This window comes from Perna viridis, chromosome 7 (assembly GCF_037379345.1).
Source record: "Perna viridis isolate PV_CMFRI_1.1 ecotype Kerala chromosome 7, ASM3737934v1, whole genome shotgun sequence".
Taxonomy (NCBI): domain Eukaryota; kingdom Metazoa; phylum Mollusca; class Bivalvia; order Mytilida; family Mytilidae; genus Perna; species Perna viridis.
The window spans coordinates 44,551,317-44,577,776 of record NC_142451.1 but is presented as its reverse complement, the minus strand read 5'-3'; the positions used below and the strand labels follow the sequence as shown (position 1 = coordinate 44,577,776).

Sequence of the window (26,460 nt, the reverse complement as noted above, 5' to 3'; positions counted from 1 at the left end):
TTTAACATAGGGTCAATGGGGGAATTTCATTAAATTGTGTTTTCTTCAATAAATGTTTCTAAATCGATGGAGAAAAAATATGACATGAAGGATAGGTATTAAATTCAGCTAAAAATCAACCTCTGGTGTAAAAATTTGGTCAGGAATTAATTTAGAAAAAAATAAAAACTAGATTTTCACTATTGCGGCTGTAAGGAGATACCTTCCCATATGGTGGACAAAGGGAGATAACTCTGTAATTTGCAAATCCAGAATTACCGTTATGAGAATTTCCTCATCGTTATCCTCTCCAAGAAATTTGTATACCAACTTCATATGGCTAGTTCGTTTACATTCTGCATCGATATCAACGATATGTTGTAATGAAGTATTTTGTTCCCTGTTATTTCGTTTCATAGTGTTTAAAAAAAAACGATATAAAGATCGACAAACAATCTCATGATATGCCCGCATTAAATTCTTTAAGCATAATATCATTCTGAACTTGTCACTATATAACAGGGAATTACTTACCTATTGTCGATTCTTTGCATTTATTGCAATGTATTTCATTTTTGTTTAATGCAATTACGCAAAATCTAAAATATGTGATAAAAACTTTATTTCTAATAACAAAAACAATGTTAGTTAACGACTGAAACACAACCCTATTTTTTTTTGCCTGGTTAAATTTTCCATTTTATTTCACTAGAATTTACTGCAAAAGGAAAATCTTCATGTAGAATGTCATGTTCAAATAAATACTGTACAATCTATTTTTCAGAGTAAAAATGTGCACATTACACAAAACCTTTGACCAGTTTCATTAATTACTGCAGAAATTTTGAATTCTGTTTCCTCGCATGAAACAACAATAGCTATTTCAGTCCCACAACACAATTCCGGAATACGGACACAAATTTTACCAATTCTTGTAAATGTTTCAGATAAGCACGTAGGCGGGATTTCCTCCTCGCATGTAATAATATGTATTTCCGTCTCTTGGAGAGTGTCCGATTCAACAAGAAACGTGTATTGTGCCACTTGGTCTCCAATGACTATTGGCTCACCTTTGTTGATAAGTGGAAGGTAAACAAATTCGTCATTCGTGTCAGAATCATTAGATGTGACCTTTGAAACTATTCGTAGTCCTTCAGGTTTTGACAGTCCATAATTACACTTTGCTCTTCGTCCAACTATAGGCCTACTTTCATGACCCATTAGTACTGCACCTCTTAAGACTATAGTGTCTGGTGAATCGACAGGACATATGATACGAAAGTTTGGAAAAGATGTTTTGATTTCATTTTTCAACATCTCGCATGCGGAATATCCCCCCACGAGTAACATTGTCTTTATTCCAGCGTTTTCTTCTCTGTTCAATACCTTTTCAAGATGAGTACACACCTGTTCCAAGCATTTTTTAAATATTTCTGAAACGGTAGAACTACTCAACACTACTCTACTCTTGTTTTCATCAATCTCTTCACTGCTGTTATCAAAGGTGCAGGTCTGAAATACTTCATGTGGGATTGCCAAGACATTCTTTTTATTAGGTTTCATATTCATTTTTGCCACCTCAATTGCCTTTAAGAGGTCTATGTTGCAGTCTGTATTTTCTTTCATAAATTTATCGAATTCTTGGTTTCCAAACAAACCACGTATATGCTTCCATATTCTCAGATTAATCATATTGCCTCCCCAAGGCCCCCCAGAGGCATTATAAACTTCTCGAAGTTTTCTGGACTCAAGTACTTCATTACACGTTATATCGACAGTTCCGCCTAAAATAAAATTAGTCTTTTAAAATCTAGATACAATAACACTTGGTTTTTAATTTTGTAGTGATCAATAACTAAAGACGTTGTGCTTACACTCGTCTTCAATTAGATAATACGCGACTTATACATGTACATGCCTGGACCTAAGTCACAGTCATATATTTTCCAGTGTCTTCAATATGTATATAAACATCGAGGAAATAAAAAAAAACTACATGTACAATGTATGTAACATATTTCCATGTGTTATGTCCATATGATATCATATACTTCTGAACAGATGGCTAATATCAACATGCTAAAATGCAGAAAAGCAATAGTGAAATTTCTCTATGTTAATAAGAGGTGCTTATCTTCAATACACCCCGTCACGCTGTCAAACGAGAGAAATAAACGTGAACAGATCGATAAAATAAGTCAAGTACTACAGTTTGATCGTGAACGGAGCACGTTAAGGATCGTGAACTACTTATCAGGACTTTTTACAGTTCATTTAGTTTCGCTTTGTATTGACAACCAAATACATTAAAACTAAATTAAACAGAGGCTAATTCACCTTTTGTAGTTTCATCCTAAATCAAGTAAATGGTTCACGATTAAAACATTTTAATCCGCCTCCTTTACGATCATTGTAACTACAGTTCGGCCATTTTTATACAGCATTAAAATTAAAACAAATAATGACATTACACAACATCGTAAATGTAATTCCTTATTATTTCTCACTAAGAAATATACTGTTAATATTTAATTGCCAGTGAAATTGAGGACAATTTTAGAATCTTAATAAAATGAGTTTATTTCATTGATAGAATGAAAAGAGCGAAGTGTTGCTCTTCGCATTTTCTGACAAATGGTTCATCAAAATCAATGAAACACGACTATATATCCTTTGTTAATGGCGACCATTTTGACAGCTACCACTGCTTTGCTTGTAAAAGTTTCAGTTTTGCTCTTATTGTCGCAAAAGTAACAAACATGAAATTAAAAGGTCTTGACTAGTAGTTAACAATCCTTAACGTCCTCCATTCGCAATGCTCAGTGCGGGCCAAGGTGTCAAAAGAATAGACACAGAGCAGAGCTAAGCTTGTCTTAAAGGGCGACTAAATAGTGCTCAGAACCCTGGTCGGGGCTAGGGTGCTTTGCCAACATAGCAACTGAGTTGTGTACCGCAGATGGTGGAATGGTTTAACCCTAGCATGCTACATACTGGGGTCGTCAGGCAATAATACGGAAAACCTGACTGCAAACCATAGTTGTGCAACGTGTCGGTAAAGATGCCGCTTTCCTCACACGTTAAAGAACCCTGCTGTTGTATTCGAAAAGAGTAGGAACCTTTGCGCTCCGCCGTCGACCCTATTATCCTTATGTCCCATTCCCATCTTTCTTTTCCTCATTATTTCATGTTCATTTTATAACCCATTTCATTTTCATCAACAGTGTGTTCATCGCCCGGATATAGCTGAAATATTGCTGCTTGGGCGTCAAACACCAACTATCAATCAATTCACGATCAAGTTGTAGTACTTGACTTATATCATCGATCTGCTAATGTTAGTGTGGCAGGAGGCAATATGTCTGTAATTACCTTGCAAAATTTAATAATACATGTATTTGCTTAATACTTTTTGAGTTATAGGTTACACAAAATAGGTACTCCTAAGCATGATGGATAGCCGGTCGGACGGAGTCGTGCTGCTACTAGATCTGCATTCACCGCTGGTAAGGCAATTAAAAAATAAATTGTTTAGTTCTCCTTGAAACACGCGTACACCATGACAAAATATTTATGTATGACAAACTTTTTTTACCTGTGAAATGGTTATAATAATTGCGAAGATTAATTAGTTTTCATAATCAAACTGATGGGACATATCTGACAATTGATATGAATATGAAATACATGTTCCACAAACAACTTCTAATTTGAAATTAGTTAACATTTTAACCGCATTGTTTTTTTTTTTTGCTTATTTACCTCCCAAGTCCACAACCATAAATTGGGACCCTGGTTCAAATACTTGAAGATCAGCCTTCTTCCCGACTTCAGTTCTGCTGATCTCTATGTGCTTGCAAAAAACAGCTGCAGCCTCAGGCTCCAGAACAAGACTGAGAAGATCTCGGTTAATACCAGCCTTTTGAGAAAATTCAAATTGAATTACATTCTAATATCGAAAATAATAAACTGTAATGGAAGCGGGAGAGTTATCGCACTTTAACACCAGGTTTAACCAACCATTTCCATGCGACAAACCTGTACCAAGTCTGGACCATTTCGCTGGTTTCATACTATCCGAGTTTTACCATGATATTGCTATTTTATAGTTTTTTTTCCCTTTTTGACTACTCTGTTTGACTATTGCCTAGAGTTTATCAGATAACCAAGTAATTTTGCATTACCCTTTATTACAGCTATAATCGACTACAGCAATTAATTAAACTGCATTTAAAGGAAAAAGCAATTAACTGAAAAAATGATATACGCGGAGAATGTCCTTTCAGGAAAATATCGAAATGCAGCTAATTATTGAAATGAAGAAAAGAAAATTTATGATATTTTTTTTTCAGGAATACACAATGTTCAATATAATTGAGGATATGTTATAAAGTTCTCTTTTATACCTACAAGGAAGGGACTATGCTAAAAGAATGTTACAAACAAAAGTATAATGTTGTAAAGTCTGATAATAAAACTCGATTTTTTTCCAAATTGTTTCTAATATTCATGCAGACTAGTGACGTTAACGGCACCGATAAAGAGTGCAAGAACTATCATATGAGTTTTGAGAGTTTACCTTTTCAGCAGCATAAATCATAAATTGTCTAGCAGGATCACTCCATATAGCCGGTACAGTGATCATCCAATGTATCTGTTCCTCTTTCAGATCCTTCACTGCCTCCGACGCTCTTTCGAAAACTTTGTTTTTTATATTTTCAATACAGATAGCAAATACATCAGAAGCATTCATTTCACGGTCGTTGACGTCTATAAGAACCATATCTTCTTTTAGATTCTGTAATATACATTGCATTTTTCAGGGATCATGCAATACATATTTACATATATGTCGGCAATAATTAATGAGCTCTGAAGATAATAGCTTAAATATAGTATACGCAAAGTGGTCTCTGAATAATGGCTTTATGAATACATCGATATAAAAGAATTCATAGTAATCTGCACAACATGTATGTATTTAAATGTCAGTCTCTGTAAGAATCTGGCTGTGGGTGAAACATGGTATTAAAATAAAACACCATTTTGAATGTTTAAATTGATTATTTGCACCATCAGAATCAAGAAAAACTGATCAGATTTTTCATATCATTTTGGTGAATTGATTTATAGTTTCATTGAAATGAACTAAAAATGAATATTAAAAGAGCAAATAACTCTGGTGAAAACCTCATTTTTCTACCATTCTATTGATTATGTAGCAAATCTAGTATAGACCAAATAAAGGTCTTTCAAATACAGAAAGCATCCATCAGTGAAATTATATTATCAGATGGCGGGATCTTGATATGCATGTTTCTGATATTTTCCCATTCTTCCTGATACTTACAAAAACTAACACTTCATATATATACTTTGAGAATTACTGACTTCAGTTGTCTATTGTTATTTCGCGATGTAGTTGTTAGGATTGTGTACAAATCTTCACAGAGTATTTATTATCTGATGTTCCTTACATGGCAATATATAGCAAATATCGGCAAAATATAGTGTAGCGTTCAAATATACCAAATATATCACAAATGATGAAATAGTAAACAAGGGAACAAATATTCGAGCGGAAATCGAAAGAATATTTTCTAAGGATAAATATTAGACAAACAAAACACACACAACAAAGAACACGAAATACATGTAACAAAAATAAAATGTATAATTAAACAAAAGTATTTGACCAACCCCGAGTTCACTAAATACTAGAAGCATGGATCACATTCGTCAAGCGTCCTTATAGATGCACGTTTTTACCTTATTTTTGTAAAGCTGCATTTTAAATCTCCGGAAGTAGTACCATTCTTTGTCTTTTTCCTCAGAAGCAAGGTCACTAAATTTCTCTTGGGCTGAGGTACCAAATCCAGCAAACTCCCCATCAGGATGTAATAAAAGAATTGTTGGCGATTTTGTAGGCGTTTGACCATCAATAGGCAATATTGTTATATTGAGCGGATTCACTTTAAACTGACTCTTTGTAGAAAATGCACAGCCGGATGCAAACGACCCAAAGTCGATACTTGCTACTAATAAGCTACAACACATAAATAAATCTACAATACAGAGGTTTATCTATAATAATGAGAGAACTATAATAAAGCATGCTAAATACCATTGATCAACTACAGTTGAAGACAGTAGCGTAGAGTGCATATGTACTTGTCGGCAAAAGAAACGAAACTACACTGTTAATAAGAATTAAACTTTGCCGTTTGATAGAAAATCAAAGAAAAGAAAAATAATCGTTAACGCTCTCGGGCAGTTTCTGGAACAAAACGAACGAATCAAACTAATTAACCGAAATTTTAGTTTGCTGAATTAAAAGCGAGTATGGTCACCTTTCGCGCCAACTTAATTCTTTTGTTTTGAAAAATATATATTTATCGGGGAGTATTTTTATATTCAATGTACGGTTTTGCAAATGTCAAATACGAATCGAGCAGCTTGACTTTGTGTCATCTTAGTATGCAGTCTACCATGAACCAACATTTGTTGAGCCATTTTGATTACTACTTGGTAAAGATAAGAAATGCAAAACAATAAAATAAGAAACTTGAAAATCTGTAAACTAATTACAACAATAAACTCGACAACTCAGCATTTCCCACTTGAATATATAAATGTACCCCAACCCCCTCCAAAATAAAGAAAATGTAATCTTTCAAGTTTTAACAAATAAAGCTACTTCAAAGAGAACAAGTCCACTGTATGATAAGCTGAATCCATTCTATCTCAAATGTTGACAATTATATGCACGCATTATGAATGTATTGTTTTGTGTTTGCACAAAATGTATACAAATTACTGTTGCAACAATTTAAGTTCCTTTGACAGAATTTGAAATAGAAAAAATATAAGAAATACGTGAAAAAAACAAATCCGAAAAAAAAAAACAAAACAGGAAACAAACGGAGAACAAGAAACAAGAGGCTACAAGGAGCCTGAATCTCTCACCTGGTTAAGTTTTTGCCTTTCAAGGTCAATAACTCTAACAAGATGTTCGACAATTTTGACTCAAGACAACGTAATTTTGTAGGACTTATCATACGGATCATTTCATCAACTGAAAGTTTCTTTCTATCTATCATAGTTATCAAGATATTGGCTGAAAACTGCTAAAAACATAATTTTCCGCCTTTCAAGGGCAATAACAAGGCGTCGTCCGACTACTTTGATCCTCGCAGAATTTTGTAGGCCTTATGATAAGGATCATTTCGGCAAATGAAAGAATTTAGCTAAACCTATCGGTTTTTCAGATATATGAGAACAAGTTTGATTGACCCATTTGTTCAATTTTTAGTAACAGCGGCCATGTTTTCGACGGACCAAAAATTTCCACATCAGATCTATGCAGGACACCCTAAAATATTCATGCCAAGTTTAGTTCTGATTGGTCGAGTAGTTTCAGAGGAGAGGATTAAAAAAAAACAAAAATAGAGATAAAACGTCGAAAAAGGGCAAAAAACTCCAACATGGCAATTTGACCACAGGCAGATCTCATTATGCTGAATACTTTTATCCATGGTTTTGTAGATACATGCGAAAAACTTCTGTCTGACCCCTATGTTCTATTTTTAGTATCGGCGTTCATACTTTTCGACGAATAAAAAATCCCCACATCAGTTTTAAACATAATACCATAAGGAACATTCAAACTAAGTTTTTAACTGATTGGTCAAGTAGTTTCAGAGGAGAAAAGTTTGAAAAATTGTTAAGGACGACGACGACGGACGACAACGGATGCCAAGTGGTGGCGATGGAACAAATGGTCTATGGCAAGGTGAGCTAATAACACAAAGAAACCAAAATGTACACTTATAAACAAACGATAGGAATCTTCATCAATTTTATAGTTGGATGGGTACAAGTTAATTTTTTTTCCGTCATATTTTTAATCAAGATTAAAAACCAGAAAACGAAATATATTTCTACTTTTTATAATCGTCTAATTTTTCCAGCTAAAATATTACACTTGAAAAACTCATACTGACATGTGTGTATTGTTCACACAAAAACTGTTGAAATAAATTTATATTTATTAACAGCACTTTAAATTGATTTACACATATTCAAAATCAATTTCATTAATTTCTTTTTTTATGAAAACAATAAAGTTACCAATTTTCTTTCGAGTGCATCTTTCGATCGCTTAAACGTCGGGATATAGGCCGTCCATGATTACTTTCTCCATCTTCAAGATTGTTCATATTGTCAGCTGTAAATATATGAATATTATAACTTTGTCTCATGTTTTATCAGGCACGACCCACTCACTCAATTACAAGTGGCATACTCATTAAATTATACATCATTTCTTACAGAAGAAAACTTAAAGTGGAGATATTTTGTTGTTGAGTGAAGTGCAAAGTCTGATTCTAACATACCCACTTCATCTTTTTTTTGCATGATATGAATCAAAACACGAATCCGTGCTATAACCAATCGCTCAAAGTCGATAACTTACATGTATCTGATACCATATCTATGAGACAAGGCCCCGGGCGGGTCCGGTTGACCAATGAATATGATCGCAGCCGCACTAAGCTTGTCGTAAGAGGCGACTAAATAGTGCCCAGAACGCTGGTCTGGGGGCAAGGGCGCTCTGCCAACTGACCAACTGTGTTGTGTGCCCCAGGTAGTTGAATGGGGTACCACTGTCATGCTTCATGCTGAGGTTGTCAGGCCATAATACGGAAAACCGCAAACCATAGTGGTGCAACGTGTTGGGAAAGATACAACGTTCCTGGCACGTTAAAGATCCCTTCTGTGGTATATTCTCGAGTAGGAACCATAGGGCTCCGCCACAGGAGGCTAAATTGCCCGACTCTACCCACCTTTCCCTATTTCCAGTGGCAATCAAAATGTGTCGACCTCATTATAGTTGTGTCCCTTTCCACTTTTTATTTCATCATCATTTCATGTTCATTTTATCATCTATTTCATGTTCATTGGCTGAATATGGCTGAAATATTGCTGCTCGGGCGTTAAACCGCAACAATCAATCAATCAATCTATCAGACAACGTCCATTTGAAACCCCATGCCACAGAGATTTCACCGCAAGTTTCCTACGCCAGATCTATCCACGTATTTTGGTGATGTTCTTTTATGACAAACTTCCTGGGAGTCGTTTGAATCTATAGTCCATACAAACCCTGCATTGTCAAGAATTCAGAAATTCACATACTTGTAAGCACGAACACACGACGAACCAGAGAGAAATGCCTCACCATTCCAATGAATATACTTCAGTAAGAGAGAGCGTGGACCGATACGCGATTGTGAAGAAGAAAACAGCTATGCTTTATTTGTCTGGGTAAACACAGAGCTTCAGAATGCTAATCCCGACTTAAATGCACAAAAAGGTGACAAAAACCACCACTTAAGTCTGTGTAACAAAGTAGATCACACCAACGAAATTCACCAAACGCCAACATTGTAAAAACATTGAACACGGAAAAAGAGTATACATTGCCGATGTCAACCATATATACTTCAACAACGCAACCAGTCCAAACTCTGGGGTTTTGTAAAAAAAACAACCGCAATTCCCGAGGTATGGTATAAAAATATGCATGTACTCGCTAATATATGATTCGATGAAAGATAACAGAAGTCATTTATATTTGAAGATTTAGTTACTCAATTGAAAGCAAGCCAAACTTAACCGCTGCAATAAACCTTGTAACTTATGGGGGAACTTCTCAGAAGGTCAGAAGAATGAACAAAGCTATGATAAACCTTGAGACCGATGATGGAAAACTATTACCGGTGGAGGCACTTGTGGTACCGAAAATAGCAGCCGCACTGAAAAGTTCTGCAATTGTAGAAGCCGCCAAACTACCCTTTATTTCAGGTTTAAAGCTTGCACAGCCTGTGAACGGAAACCAGAAATTTGAGATTGCTAATTGTTAATTGGTGCTGGGATACCTTCTTTCCGGCCCACTAAATAAACAACCAAGTAACAATGCTTCCGCACTAATGTTGAACATTTTGACGGACCATAAACTAAACGAACACAACACGGAACGTTTTTGGAGCTTAGAGTCTATTGGTATTTCTTCATCAGAGAATTCAAAGGATAACACTGATTTCTACGAACTACATGAGAAGTCTGGGATTCAGTACAAGGATAGCCATTACTGTGTCAAATAACCTGGGACTGATGAATACCCAGAACTACCTTCTAACAAGGACATAGTTATGAAAAAGGCAGAAAATGTAATCAAGACTGCAAAGAGACAAAAAAAAAAATGCTAAAGTTATATGGAGATATTAAAGCAGACCAAGAATGGAGAGGATTCATTGAAAGAGTACCAGAAATCTAAATTGAAGATACGACAAAGATAATTTATTATATTCCACTTCATGCAGTACAGAATTACAGAAAGATTCCGCTTCTACGCCTATCCGCATCGTGTATGGTTGCAGTTGTAGAAAGTAACCGAATAGTGCGAGCTTGAACGAATGTCTCATACTGCCCCACCAGAGTTAAACGATTTCATCGGTATGCTTGTTAGATTTCGACTACACAAGTATGCAATATCAACCCATATAGAGAAATCTTTTTACAGATTGGATATGATACTGAAGACAGATGTGACCAGATTTCTGATTGAGGGATCTAGAAGATGCTACCAACCCTTTCGTAACGTACTGATTCAAACTCATATCGTTCGGAAATTAATGCTCTCCGTACAATATTAGTAAAACACCGAAATGCCAACCCTTGTGAATCATCAAACTTATTGAGAGATTTGTACGCAGAAAATTGAATTTTTACAATTAACCTCGATCTATACTCTCAAATAGTGAATTTAACTTAAGGTCTTCAACGTCAAACAATACAGCTTTACAAGATGCTGCCAAACAGTGAAACTGTCTGGATACCGACAATCTTATCAACATTATAGAACTACGTTTGGAAGTGGAATCTGACAAATTGCTGTTCCAAAATAACATTTCCGATGCCATGGAATTCACCACACTGAATGAAATAAAAGAGTCGTCCAAGATATGCGGCCAAATATTGAGCCCTGTAACAGTTCTCATCGAACAAAGATACTAATGCAAAACCTTTAGGAACAACCATTTGAAAGGGACTCTTGTTTGCTTGACGTTTGTTTGTTTGTTTGTTGGGGTTTAACGTCCGAGCAGCAATATTTCAGCTATATTCAGACGATGAACATGAAATGAAAAAAAGAATGGGACACAAGGATAATAGGATCGACAAATTTTGATTGCCACTGGAAAAAGGGGGGATGGGTAAGGTCGGGCAATTTAGCCTCCTGTGGCGGAGTGCAAAGGTTTCTACTCCTATCGAATATCACAACAGGGTTCTTTAACGTGCGAGGAACGTGGCATCTTTCCCAACACGGTGCATCACTATGGTATGCGGTCAGGTTTTCCGTATTATAGCCTGACAACCCCAGCATGTAACACGCCAGGGGTACCCCATTCCAACCACCTGGGGCACACAACCCAGTTGCTCTGTGGGCAGAGCGCCCTAGACCCCGGCTAGGGTTCTGAGCACTATTTAGTCGCCTTTTACGACAAGCTTATCGCTACTGCAGACCTATTCTTTTAACACCCGGACCTGCACGGGGCGTCTAGGTTGGAGCTTATGGGAGCATTGGTAGGTAGGCAATTTGCTGAACATTTACGGAACTACATTGAAAACAAGGATGTACATTTTTGCTGCGACAGCTAAATAGTATTTAAATGGTAAAGTTCGACAAAACCATTAAAAGTTTTTGCAAATCGAGAGAAAGAAATTAAAAAAAAATTTGTAGAAAATCAAACATGGATATATCCAGGGCAGTAACCTCAATGCAATTCATGACTAGTGACTTATGGAAACAAGGACCACAGTGGTTAACTGATGGAAAAAGTTCGCCTAATTGAAACGGAAATATGGCAACATCTTTAACTGCAATTGTTGAAGGGGAGCATTTAAAAATAGCTTCCGAGGATATAGGGGTCAATACATGTACACTGTTGTCTATGTCTCAAACAAGGAGTGAAGGATAAGAATACGTTATCAATTCAGAACGCATCAGCAATTTGCGTACGTTATTGAGAGTTATCGCCCTTGTAACACGATATATATATATATATATATATATATATATATATATATATATATATATATATATATATATATATATATATAACTATCAATCTAACCCGCAGCAAAGAAATATAGATCCGCTTACCGCAGATGGAATTCAGGCAGCCAATTTAAGTGGATATCATTTGGGCAAAAATCGGCATTTGAAGAGGAATTAACTTGCCTTGATAATTCGAACAAAAAGTCATCAATCGAGCGACAGTGACAACTCTATACAGATGAAAACAATATTTTACACTGTGGACAATTGGCAATGGAAAATTAAGTAAAAAACTTCCGTTCTTAGTTTCAACAAAACACCAGTTTACTATACAAGTTGTTGATAATGCGCATGAGAACTTTATGGATATTTAAATTCAACTGTGACGTATCTCCGACAACATTATTGGATGTCACGGACTCGACAGTGTGTACGGCACATTTTACGAAAATGTACTATACCATACCTTATCTAGTGACATTAGCCGTAAGTGTGCGGGACATTTCTACCCCAATCCTGATGCGCCGTTACCGAAAGACGAAATTAGGGGTTGGGCATTCCATTCAAAGTTACTGCAGTCGATTTCTCCGGATAGTTGCACATTCAAAACTTTGACAATAAAAAATTAAAGGCATACATTTGCCTATTCACCTGTGCATCCTCGAGAGTAGTACATTTGGAAATTGTTCCAAACTTGAAAGGAGAATCTTTTCTTCTTTAGGATACTTTAAAGCCGTCGTTTATACGATATTATCAGACAATGGACCTACCTTTAGAGCAGCTTCGAAAGAAATCACGAATTTAACATTTCCTCCTCCGTCCGTGAAACCGACTTGATTTCTCTTGGAAATTCATCTCTAAACGTGGACTATGGTATGGGGTTTTTTGCAACGCATGATCGGCTTAACTAGAAAATGATAGGTCGGACTTGAGAATATGGAAATCCTACAGACTGTAATGACTGAAATTGAAACCTTCTATAACAAATGTGCCATCGGATACCAACGACCCAGAGCCATTATCTCCATCACATCTTTTGTTTGGGCACAGAATCACGTGTCTACCATATTTGCCAAGAAATCCCGCAAATACAAATTTGACAATTTTGCCTGTCGATTACAATAATCGAGCGGATGCAGAGGAGTGATATTATCAGACATTTTTTTAACAGATGGCGAAAATAATACTTGATTCATTACCTGGACTTCACAAGACTTCAGGAAATAACCAAACCATTAAAAAAGGAGACATTATGTAAATTGAAGAGGATTCTCCAAGAATAAATTGGAAAGTGGCGAATATAACTGATTTGTAGAAGAAAACGATAGGATAATTCGCTTTGTTGAACTCAGAACTCAAAATGGAATTACAAACCGAAGGATACCTGAGTTATACTCTTTAGAAATCCGATTAAATAAACCAAATAGAACAGATGACGAGAACAGACAGAGAACCCAAAACGAAAGCCAAATAATACATTCGTGAATGAACATCGTAACATGTATAATGAACTACGTTATAACTGCTTTGTTAATAATTCAAAATTCAGCTTTAAATTGAGACTTTAATAGACCAAGATTCATATTTAAGTGAATTTCTAGTTTACAAAAGAGACGTTTAAGGCAACATAAAATTATGTAAGTGTACATTAATAATTTATTTCAGTGCTTTTCTACTTAAGCCACCCGTAATGAATTTAGTCCGCAGGACAAATGTAACAAATTGCAGATACGCCGACAGAGACGTAATGTTGACAATCAATTGTTGATGAAATGGTTGATTTATACGGCTGTCTTCTTACGTACACTCTTATCCAGCTAACTCAGACATACGATCATCATGCACACCCTCCTTTTAAGTGAGGGATTACAAACCAGAAAGGGGGTTCGGTGTAGTCAAATTAAAAATAAACAAAGTAACAGAAGATTTTAGGAACACTATCAATGAGCAAACTAATTGGTCCGTGCTGAAAAAATACATAAATTAGTAAAAAAATATTAATAAATTAAATTAAAAATAAAAATTACCAAAAACTACTCAAAAACTTGAGCACATGATTTCATTCATGGATTCTAGTGTGGTTCGTTTCTGTGCATACTTTATTGTTCCTATGTGTTTTGTAACAAGTTCTTATAATGTCTTTTTGGAAGAACCTGCTTTGTTTTGACTACTGATGATTCTACATTTGACCTTCCTCTTCGATATTTTGCTAGTGACAGAACTTCAAAATGATAGGTTATGCCCTTTACATTTCTTTCAGCTTGAATTTGTGTGTTTGTTGGGGTTTAACGTCCGAGCAGCAATATTTCAGCTATATTCAGACGATGAACATGAAATTGAGAATAAAATGAACATGAAAATATGATGAAATGAAAAAGGGATGGGACACAAGGACAATGGGGTCGACAAATTTTGATTGCCACTGGAAATAGGGAGAGGTGGGTAGGGTCGGACAATTTAGCCTCCTGTGGCGGAGCCCTATGGTTCCTACTCCGGGAGAATACCACAGTAGGGTCCTTTAACGTGCGAGGAACATGGCATCTTTCCCAACACGGTGCACCACTATGGTTTGCGGTCAGGTTTTCTGTATTATAGCCTGACAACCCCAGCATGTAACAAGCCAGGGGTACCCCATTCAACCACCTGGGGCACACATCCCAGTTACTCTGTGGGGAGAGCGCCCTAGCCCCCGGCTAAGGTTCTGAGCACTATTTAGTCGCCTTTTACGACAAGCTTAGCGCTGCTGCAGGCCTATTCTTTTAACACCCGGACCTGCACGGGTGGCTTGATATTGTAAATGTTTAAATCAACCCTGACATTTGAGATATATTTCTCCTCTGTATGTATAGTAACTCACTAAAAGAAGTAACTATTATTTCATATAAATAAAAATAGTTTACTTTCACTTACCACTACCAAATGACTCGGATCGCTTCAATGCAGTGGATATATTACCAATTACAGACTCCAGCTTTCGATTTGTTTTCATCTTAATTTCCTCGTTAGTTGGGCGATTACGTTTCGATTCTAAGTTTCCATTTGGATCACCAGACCTACGGTCATGCTCTTTCCTTCGAATTGATCCAAAAGGTCCCTGTACCAATTTTATCATTCATGGCATATTGAAAACATGCAAACTTAATAGTAACATGAATAAATATGAGTCATTTCTTCTGATAGCTGTTAAATGTAGTATAAAATATAGTTGTAAAAGCCTTCCCAAAATTGGATGAACGGCGTAGGGCATGAGAGTTATCAAGATAATTAGGTTTCCCTTTTAATATCAGGCTGCACCATGAGAACCGATTTGTTCACCGTGTCGTAGTTTTCCTTTCTTCTTTTCATCTACATCGGACTTGACATTTTATGAGCAACTCGGCAAAAGTTTCCAGAAAAGCAAAAAAAAAAAAAAATGCTTATCCTTCAAGTGCACCTGATCCATGATCCCAGTTTAAATTCAGTATTTGCTTACTTACTGTTTTCTTTTTAACTGCTCTTTGGGCTTCGGTTATTTTATCCAACCATTGCTGTCTCTCAGTTCTCGATATGGCTATGCATATTTGAAAGTGAAATGCATCTTATTACACTTAATTGTAAAAGAAAAAAAACATTTTACTTAGGTATTTAATTTAAATATACCTTATTCTTAATTATATTTACTATTTACATTTCTTTTGCGTTGATACACGTTTAAAAGTGCATGGTTTTTCAATTAGGCTAATTTTATCTTTGTCAAAACGTTTAATTGTCATGTGAAATTGAACAAAAGTGCTTGATCAAGCATGAATATTTCTCTGTTTATATTTCAAAATCAATATACCCATGGTACGATTAGATTTTCACAGAATGTACCTGAAAATCCACGTTTACCTTTTCTGCTAACTGACAGCATGGAGAAAAAATACTTAAACATGTAAAAAGTATTTATACACCTTTGTAGTAAATTACAAATATGATTTTAATGTACACATTGTCAGCTTTATTGTGACTAGTTTTGATCAACAAACACACATCGGTTTGTTTTTGGTACTACAAAGATGGTGGCTATTTGACCCGGAAGTGGTAAGTAGTACTTGAGCTACCAAAACGCGTTTGTTTAATTACATTTCAAACAAATAAGTTTTGGGTATTCTTTCTGTGAGAACTAAACTGGTAAAAAGGTCTGAAAAACTTATCTTACAAAACATTTTTTTCTCTCAAAAAATCTACTTTTACCTTTCATTATATGTGTTCCACCACTGTTCGTTACTATTTTGAACGTTCGGTCATCTCTCTCCGATGACAATGATGCCAACTGTGGATTACAAATGTATATTAGTTCATATTGTTTATGAAAAATATATTCAACGACAGGTCTAGATTAAAAGACAGTACTTAAGTTTTTTTTAATGTAAGTATAGATCAATAACACATGTTTCTTTTTATCACAAACGTACGTAATTTAAATTAATTGAAATCACATGTAGTAGTTAAGAACAATTCAACTGTTGCGTTACATGTACTCTTAGAACTCTACCAAAAGAAAAACACGTATTAGATTTAGAACTATATAATTTTTGAGGCATATTTATGCCATTAAATGTATGGCAGTTATTCAATTTTTAATTGATTCTTAATGAAAACGTATTAGAAAGTTCCATGTTGCCAGCAAGGACAAGGTTTTTCTCAATAATTTTCTTCATAATAATTAAATTGTCGTTTTTTTTTTCTGAAATCAAGACATTTTCCTTTTCAGTGTTTATAAAACAGAACTTTCTTGTACTGAATTTCTTTATTCCGATTTCCTGTTTTGAATTTGACCATAGCCACATCCCTTTAATTAAAGCCAAATGTCTCTGGTTTTACCCTAAAATCGGTAATAATTCTACCCAGCCTGTTCTTAGCCCCACATCTTTGATTCAAACCAAATTGATTCTCCTTGTCTAAAAAATAACATAACTTAACCCCACCCCTACGTAAATACTACCCATAGCATTCACTCCTTTAGAATAACTCAATGCTCTCTGCCTTTAAGCTATACCAACACTACAATAACCGGAATGTAAATTCTCTACATAGTTTCGTCAAAAAGGGTTTCTACTTGATACGTATTACAACTTACCGCTATGAACATTATGTCTTTAACCCAACTCAAAACCTCAGCAGCGCTAAGCTTGTCGTATAAGGCGACTAAATAGTACTCAGAAACCTAGCCGGGGGCTAGGCGCTCTGCCCACAGAGCAACTGGGATGTGTGCCCCAGGTGGTGGAATGGGGTACCCCTGGCATGTTACATGCTGGGGTTGTCAGGCTATAATACGAAAAACCTGACCGCAAACCATAGTGGTGCACCGTGTTGGGAAAGATGCCACGTTCCTCGCACGTTAAAGAACCCTGACGTGGTATTCGATAGGTGTAGGAACCTTTGCGCTCCGCCACAGGAGGCTAAATTGCCCGACCTTACCTATCCCCCCTTTTTCTAGTGGCAATCAAAATTTGTCGACCCTGTTGTCCTTGTGACCCATCCTTTTTTTATCATTTCGTGTTCATTGTATTATCCATTTCATGTTCATTGTCTGAATATAGCTGAAATATTGCTGCTCGGACGTTAAACGCCAACAAACAAACAAACAAACAATCATTTCATGTTCATTTTATCATCCATTTCATGTTCATCGTCTGAATATAGCTGAAATATTGCTGCTCGGACGTTAAACCCCAACAAGCAAACCAACTCAAAACCAGATGATTTCAGCGTAATACTGATACTAATATTACCTAACCACTCTGTAAAGTTTGTCCTTAGCCCTACCCCTCAAATAATTAAACCAGTTTCAACTTAATATTTATACTTATATAACCTTACTGCTACGTAAATTCTGTCCTTGAGCACTCTGTTGTCTTTGTTTAACTATCAAAAATTGAAATAGAAAAAAAGTTATATCATTATCCCCAAACTAACCTTGGTTTTATATAAAGTGTAATCTAAACGAAATAATGTTTCACATCGGAAATATCACACCATATCTTTTTATCGTCTAGTTATTCAAGTTATATAAAAGTGTTAGACCAGCTTACCCGGAATTCCTTGGATTTGTGGAGTTCGGCTTTATATTTCGATATTTACAGCTATCAAAGAAGATGTGGTAAAATCGCCAATAAGACAGTAATCCAACAAAAGCCAAGCAACGAACAATAAAAATTTTGGATTATACATCAGAAAAACTCATAAGACATAACATTGCAATTGCCTTCAATTCCGTTAACTCACATTGAGCTGTTTAAAGTAAAATCATTCACGCATGTAAAAACTGCTTACCCCAGTACTATATAAACCTGTGTGACATATGAATACCCGCTTTCAATTTTAGCTCGCCGTTGAGATGTTTATAATTTAGTGAAAATTTTAATTTATTATGGCTCAATCTCAGTTAAATTCACCTAGTTCTAGAGGGAAGCATACTCCTTCCCAAGATTTATTAGAAGATTTAGACTACTTATCTCAGGATAAAGTAGAACTTTACGAAGACGGTCAAATTAGTGACGATGAAAATGCCAGTGAGGGCAAAAACACTAGTCCCAATAACAAGGGCAAATCTAGTTAAGAAAAGGGCAAATCAAGTGTCAATGCAGACTTGCAAAGTGCCAAAAAGGGCAGAAAATGCACAGTCAGAGGACTGCATCAGATAATGGTACGGACTCCGATGGAGCCTCACGTAACTGGTTACCTGACCGCCTGAGGTCGTTGTTATCTAGGAAAAAAAAAAACAAGTCGATGTTGAGAGTGGAGAGTCGGACGACAAGTCGGATTCTGGTTCAGAAAGTTCCTCTTCAGACAGTGAAGACAGTTTAGATGGCGAAAAACTGTTTGACCCATCAGAAATTTTAACGAAAGGCGTCAATGTACCAACTAAGATCACTAAGTACATTGAGAAATATGCTTATCAGGGCATCACAAAGTGAGACTCGAAGTCACTAAGAACTGTAACATTCCTAGTAGTAGTAAGCTTGCTTCTACAGAAACGGACAGATATATGAGGAAACTGTTTCGTAAGAAATGTAATCAACCTCTTAATGCCAAGAAGGAGCGCTCTATGATAAATGCTGAAAACAGAATTTGAGATGCATCTGGTCCCCTGGCAATTTTATGGACAGAGGCTGAGAAGGCAAAGAAACGTAAACGTGGTTTAAACCCTGATGATGTAATTGACATCGTACAAAGGTCTTTGGTCTTACTTGGTAATGCACATTATGTTTATCTTTCTGATCGACGTAGATCCATGCTAAGCAGAGTACTACCAGAATGTCTTGATTTGTTGTCTGTAAAGGAAGGCAAGAAAGCTCTGTTGAAAAGCTCACACGAACTTTTTGGACGAAAGTTTAGGAAGTTGGTTACTGATGAAAGCAAGGACAACAGGGAACTTTTTAGTCTGTTGCAAACGATTCGTCGCACCAGGAATAAATCCTCAAAATTTGCTAACAGTGCCAGTGGTTATGGAAATGGTTTTCACAGCCAGAGGCAGTTTCTTCGGCTCGAACCCCCAAACAACCAGAATCAGTTTGGGGGCAGAGGCAGGGGCAGAAGTCAGACACGACCAACCTCAGACAACCCAAGGAAGGGGAACAATTCAAAGAAGTAGATTTACAACAGGTAAATGTTCAGGAATTAAATTTTCTACCCCTATTGACAGAAAAATTTGCCCACATTCCAGTAGGGGGGAGAACAAAACTATTTGTTCAGAACTGGAGTCAACTGACGTCAGATCCTTGGGTGTTAGACACATTCAATGTCCAAATCTCACTTTCGACAAGGAAGGAGAAAACTTCTCTGATCAATCAGGAAGTTCAATCTTTGTTAGACAAAAGGGCCATATGCCAAATAAACAAAAGTCAAGAATACTTTCTAAGTCATTTATTCCTAGTAGAGAAAAAAGACGGAGGACATCGTCCTGTTAAAAATCTAAGACAACTGAACGATTATTTGGTGTACCATCATTTGAAAATGGAGGGGATTCATTTTGTAAAGGATTTCATTCAACAGTCGGATTGGATGATAAAAAAAGATCTGACAGATGCTTATTTGACAATTCCTATTTTCAAAGAACATCAAAAGTATCTTCAGTTCAGATGGCAGGGAAGACTTCAGTTTCAGTCCCTCCCTTTTGGGATTTCAGTTGCACCCCTAGTCTTTACAAAACTTCCTGAAAGTTCCTGTAAGTTTTCTGAGAAGGATAGGGATTCGTCTAGTGATTTACTTGGACGATATACTATTAATGAATCAGTCAAAAGAAAATTGTCAGTCAGAAGCACAAATAACTGTGAACCTTATAGAAAAATTGGGATTTTTAATAAACAAAAAAAGTCAGTCCTGATCCCAACACAAGAAATGACCTTTCTTGGATTCCTGGTGAACTAAGTAGGCATTAGTCTGTCCCTTCCATCTGCAAAAATACACAAAAATCAGAAATTGTACAAGGAAGTAAAAGTTTCTCAAAAAATGTCAGTGAGAAAACTTTCGGAATGAATAGGGAATCTGACAGCATCCATTCAGGCAATTTTCCGGCTCCCCTGCACTACAGACATTTACAAATAGAAAAAAAATCAGGGATTAAAACAAACTTTAAGTTACAATTCAGAACTGGTTCTGTCCCAAAAAGACCAAAACAAATTAGACTGGTGGATACACCAATTATGTAATTGAAACGGACGGTCTCTAATGTCAATCCAACCATCTGTATTAATTCAAACAGATACAAACAATACAGGATGGGGAGCGGTAATTGACAAGGTATCAATAGGGGGTCCATGGTTAAGGTCGGAGGAAATTTACCACATAAATGCCCTGGAGTTAATAGCAGTAAATCATGCAGTGAAATCCTTCTTACAAGACAAAAACAATTTGCAGGTTTTGATTCAGACAGACAATATAACAACAATGACTTATATGAACAAAATGGGGAACCATGTCAAAAATTTGCAACAAACTAGCTCTGGACCTTTGGACATGGTGCTTACAGAAAAACATTTTGAAAGCAGATTTCATCCCAGATCGAGAAAAGTTGATTGCGGACTGGGAGTCGAGACATCACTTAGACCCCAGCAATTGGAAACTTCACACCAAAATTTTCAATGCTTTAATGAATCAGACAATGTATTGCGACATGGACCTTTTTGAGAATCGATCGAACGCTCAGCTTCAGAAATACATAAGCTGGCTTCCGGATCCAGGAGCATTAGCATTCAATGCTCTCCTGCATCCTTGGCCAAATTTCAGTGGATATGCATTTCCCCCTAGCCGGGGGCTAATTGCTCTGCCCACAGAGCAACTGGGATGTGTGCCCCAGGTGGTGGAATGGGGTACCCCTGGCATGTTACATGCTGAGGTTGTCAGGCTATAATACGGAAAACCTGACCGCAAACCATAGTGGTGCACCGTGTTGGGAAAGATGCCACGTTCCTCGCACGTTAAAGAACCCTGCTGTGGTATTCGATAGGAGTAGGAACCTTTGCGCTCCGCCACAGAAGGCTTAATTGCCCGACCTTACCCATCCCCCCTTTTTCCAGTGGCAATCAAAATTTGTCGACCCTATTATCCTTGTGACCCATCCTTTTTTTTCATTTCATGTTCATTTTATCACCCATTTCATGTTCATTGTCTGAATATAGCTGAAATATTGCTGCTCGGACGTTAAACCCCAACAAACAAACAAACAAACTGATGTATAATTGAAGGTTTCATGAGGGCGGGAAGCGTCCGACATGAAATATAGATTATACGAAGAAAATGATTAAGATATAACATTGCAATTACCCACCCACCCAACTCCCAAAGTAGAATTAGATGTAAAAAAAAACAAAAACAAAAAAACAAAACAAAACAAAGGAAAGAATAAAAAACGAAAGAAAAAAATATATACACACACACACATTTATATTTCTGAGTGTTTTCTATTGTATACAAGATATAGTTAAAATGTTACTGATTACAAAGATACATGTATGTATATATATATTATAAATTTATTTAGGCATTACAATTTATTTTCAAATGTCGCATTCAGTAATGGAGATGATGTATTTTAGACTTGTTCTTAACCTTTGTGTTAACCGCAACTTGATCGTTTGATTTATACATAATGGTAGTGTATGATACTATATACCAAGACGATTGATCAGTTTGTTATTACTACAATGTACAGTGCGTGGTGCTTTATATTACTATCAGACAATACTATTGTTCAGTACATTGCTCCATACCAGTGTGTGATACTATCAGTTTACATTACCGTTCAGTACATAATGACTACAGTGTTAGATTCTATAATAGATGTGATTTATCATATACAGTGCTTCACTGAGAGAACAGTATGGATTTGTTATATCACACTAATATGCTTTGCTATATACTTGAATTAAATGGTGGAAATTATTTTATTTCTCTCTGTCACTTAAACCAAAAACAAAAAAGAAGAAACAAGATTTAAACAAAACAAAAACCACTCTTTCAAAGGAATGCAGGATGTTTACTTAGTCTAGAATAGTCATTTGAGGTTAATTTTTTTTTGGCGAGTATTCATATGTCACACAGGTTTATATAGTACTGGGGTGAGCAGTTTTTACATGCGTGAATGATTTTACTTTAAACAGCTCAATGTGAATTAACGGAATTGAAGGCAATTGCAATGTTACATCTTAATCGTTTTCTTCGCGTCCTCATGAAATCTTCAATTTTATGAGCTGTCGATGAGTGGTTACTCTTTGAAATATGCGTATGAGATACCGAACGTTGTAATGCCGAAATATTGATCATTTTAAGTAAGAACTATTATGATAGCTTTTGGAAAGAATCAACTAGTTGGATATGGAACAGTCAAATTAATCAAACAGTGGGGGAAAGGCACAGCTTAAAAATGATAATTTAAGTCCGATTCATTAAATGTTAGTCATTTTTAATTTAAAATAATCAATCAAGTTTATTTATTTCTTTGTTGGGGTTTAACGTCCGAGCAGCAATATTTCAACAATATTCAGACGATGAACATGAAATTGATGATAAAATGAACATGAAATGATGATGAAATGAAAAAGGAATGAGATACAAGGACAAAGGGGTCGACAATTTCGATTGCCACTGGAAATAGGGAAAAGTGGGTACGGTCGGCCAATTTAGCCTCCTGTGACGGAGCCCTATGGTTCCTACTCCGGAAGAATACCACAGTAGGGTTTTTTAACGTGCGAGGAACGTGGCATCTTTCTCAACACGGTGCACCACTTTGGTTAGCGGTAAGTTTTTCCATTTTATAGCCTGACAACCCCAGCATGTAACATACCAGGGGTACCCCATTCCAATACCTGGGGCACACAACCCAGTTGCTCTGTCAGCAGTGCGTCCTAGCCCCGGCTAAGGTTCTGAGCACCATTTAGTCGTCTTTTACGACAAGCTTAGCGCTGCTGCAGGCCTATTCTTTGAACACCCGGACCTGCACGGGGCAAATAATCAATCAAATGCATGTTATGTGGATGAAAACATTTATATGTATCTTTGAATGAAATGGGGGCGAATACGTCTATGCACAATGAATTATAATAAGAATTAGAGAGACTTAAGTATTGTTCTGCCTAAAAAAGGACAGGGGTTGAAACATAATATCTCAAGTTAATCAATGAAACTCTTTAAATACATTTGTTAGGTCCAAAAAAAAAAAAAAAAAAAAAAAAAAAAAAAAAAACGTCCTATGTTTATTTCCGTGGACCGACTATTATCGTTTAATATGTTTTGACTGGTTATAGTGTAAAACTTCTGGCTGAAAATTTCTCCGTTCTTTTCTGTAGTAGAAGTATTCATATTTGAAGCGTAAATATCTCCAGTGGGCAACTTTTATTTTCATTTTGGTTATCGAATAAAGTTTCTATGAGGCTTGCTGATCGTGAATGATTTCTAATAAAACAGGTATTTGGGATAAATGGTGTTAAGGCAGAGCTATACTTAATTATCTTTGTTCCATGCACATATGTACACATCACCTTTATTTTCCTTTTTTGACTAAAGCAAAATCAGCATGTTATCCATACCAGCATTGAATCAAATTTCTTCAGACAGGCAGAAATTTCAGTCATCCACCGTTTACACTCTTCTGCAGTATCAACCTATATCGAAAACATTTTGATAAAATAGTCAATAGCAATTCCGAATATTATCGAAAAATGGGCTAACTTCGCTACAAGAGAGTTATGTTACTTCACGTTACAACAATGGTGATGATAAATTGTGTCTTTTAAGTTAAGACAAAGTGGAACGCCTTGCTCATCAAGCCATGAAAGAAACTTTTGATTTAATATTGTAGCAAAACGCGTAGTTCATGACGTTTATTCTAAAGCGTATTTTTCATTTGGCAATTAAAAAATAAACAAAGCAGCTTTTGCGGTTGCAATGGCACTGTACGGAATTTTAAAAGAGCTGCTTAAAGAATATCATCCACCAGTGTTTTTAAGTAAGGAACCATTAAAAATAAAATAATGACATCTTTATATTGACCAACACGAAAATAACATACAAACATCATACAAAGATTAATCAAGGTAACCACGATTCTAGCGGAAATCAAAATAATGTAATTCAGGGACAAGTTGTTTGTTTGTTGGGGTTTAACGTCCGACCAGCAATATTTCAGCTATATTCAGACGATGAACATGAAATGGATGATAAAATGAACATGAAATGAAAAAAAGGATGGGACACAAGGACAATACGGTCGACAAACTTCGATTGCCACTGGAAAAAGGGGGGATGGGTAAGGTCGGGCAATTTAGCCTCCTGTGGCGGAGCGCAAAGGTTCCTACTCCTATCGAATACCACAGCAGGGTTCTTTAAACGTGCGAGGAACGTGGCATCTTTCCCAACACGGTGCACCACTATGGTTTGCGGTCAGGTTTTCCGTATTATAGCCTGACAACCCCAGCATTTAACATGCCAGGGGTACCCCATTCCACCACCTAGGGCACACATCCCAGTTGCTCTGTGGGCAGAGCGCCTAGCCCCCGGCTAGGTTTCTGAGCACTATTTAGTCGCCTTATACGACAAGCTTAGCGCTGCTGCAGGCCTATTCTTTTAACACCTGGACCTGCACAGGGACAAAGACCAGACACGAAAGAAGACACACACAACAAAGAACATAAAGTAATTAAAATAATACGTACAAAGCAACAAAAGTAAATGAGCATCTCGGACCGGGTGCATCCGTAGGATAAACGTCCTCTGCTTTTCTAGAAACACACTTTTTTGAACGAGTACGTTTGTCATGATTTTCTTTTACATGCAATTTTATGAAGTTAGTATATAAGTGTACCTCAATGTGGAATGTTTTGTTCTTTGTTGCAATTTGAAACACGTGTTCTTTGTTACCATATCTGTAAAAAAGTAACTATCTTTAAGCTAGTGAATCTGTTTTAGAAGAACGGAGGTATAGAAATACCCAAAACACTTACCTTTTGTGGATGAAATAGAATCCTTTGGTTGAAAATACTTAAGGTTAAGAAATATTCTTCATTTAACATTCTGTGACCTTAATACTTTCTATCTAAGCACTCAATTTATATATACAATAGCTGAAAAAAGGATTGGCATAAAGAACGTCATATGCATGTTTATATGTCAATACACCTAAGTGTTGACGTAAGAGTTCGCGAAAATTATCTTAAACACAACCTGGTAGACCATACCCGTCAGCATTGGCAACCCCTTTAATGTCCTTTAGTGGTACGGATCTGCGAGGTGTCGTCATCTGAAGAATCAGGAAGAAAAGATTTGTGCAAGGCCTTAACAAAATAAGTAACTAGGTCATTTATCATGTAATGAGAGTGATGCCTTGAGAGAAACCCTGCAGCTTTCCTGACATTTATGAACGGAAGGAGAAAACTATGACAAATTGAATGAATTAACCCTTTCATTGTTCGGTATTATTCATTCACATGTAGTGTTCACAGAATTTTATGTTTGTTGGGGTTTATCGTCCGAGCAGCAATATTTCAGCTATATTCAGACAATGAACATGAAATGGATGATAAAATGAACATGAAATGAAAAAAAAGAAAGGATGGGTCACAAGGATAATAGGGTCGACAAATTTTGATTGCCACTGGAAAAAGGGGGGATGGGTAAGGTCGGGCAATTTAGCCTCCTGTGGCGGAGCGCAAAGGTTCCTACTCCTATCGAATACCACAGCAGGGTTCTTTAACGTGCGAGGAACGTGGCATCTTTCCCAACACGGTGCACCACTATGGTTTGCGGTCAGGTTTTCCGTATTATAGCCTGACAACCCCAGCATGTAACACGCCAGGGGTACCCCATTCCACCACCTGGGTCACACATCCCAGTTGCTCTGTGGG

At 36.5% G+C, this 26,460-nt stretch overlaps 1 protein-coding gene and 1 pseudogene across 14 annotated transcripts in view; one reads left to right on the top strand and one right to left on the bottom strand.

Moving 5' to 3' along the window:
* Window positions 1-584: 584 nt before the first annotated feature.
* The window catches only part of LOC148612872 (heat shock 70 kDa protein 12A-like), a 35,119-nt gene continuing 9,243 nt past the window's right edge, over window positions 585-26,460 (bottom strand). For 5 of the 14 annotated variants that reach the window (XM_088594723.1, XM_088594724.1, XM_088594720.1 and 2 more), the window contains 12 exons: window positions 25,795-25,856; window positions 25,422-25,482; window positions 24,148-24,222; window positions 17,942-17,986; window positions 16,313-16,391; window positions 15,574-15,647; window positions 15,008-15,197; window positions 8,107-8,203; window positions 5,746-6,022; window positions 4,556-4,774; window positions 3,739-3,895; window positions 585-1,763 (listed from right to left, as the gene is read on the bottom strand). In XM_088594723.1, the coding sequence (XP_088450849.1) occupies window positions 760-1,763; window positions 3,739-3,895; window positions 4,556-4,774; window positions 5,746-6,022; window positions 8,107-8,203; window positions 15,008-15,197; window positions 15,574-15,647; window positions 16,313-16,391; window positions 17,942-17,986; window positions 24,148-24,222; window positions 25,422-25,482; window positions 25,795-25,856 (2,340 nt within the window). In that variant the 3' untranslated portion in view covers window positions 585-759. The remainder of the gene's footprint in view (window positions 1,764-3,738; window positions 3,896-4,555; window positions 4,775-5,745; window positions 6,023-8,106; window positions 8,204-15,007; window positions 15,198-15,573; window positions 15,648-16,312; window positions 16,392-17,941; window positions 17,987-24,147; window positions 24,223-25,421; window positions 25,483-25,794; window positions 25,857-26,460) is intronic. The other 9 variants (XM_088594733.1, XM_088594735.1, XM_088594728.1 and 6 more) reach the window with 6 other exon arrangements.
* LOC148612873 (uncharacterized) lies at window positions 18,426-19,823 on the top strand (annotated as a pseudogene).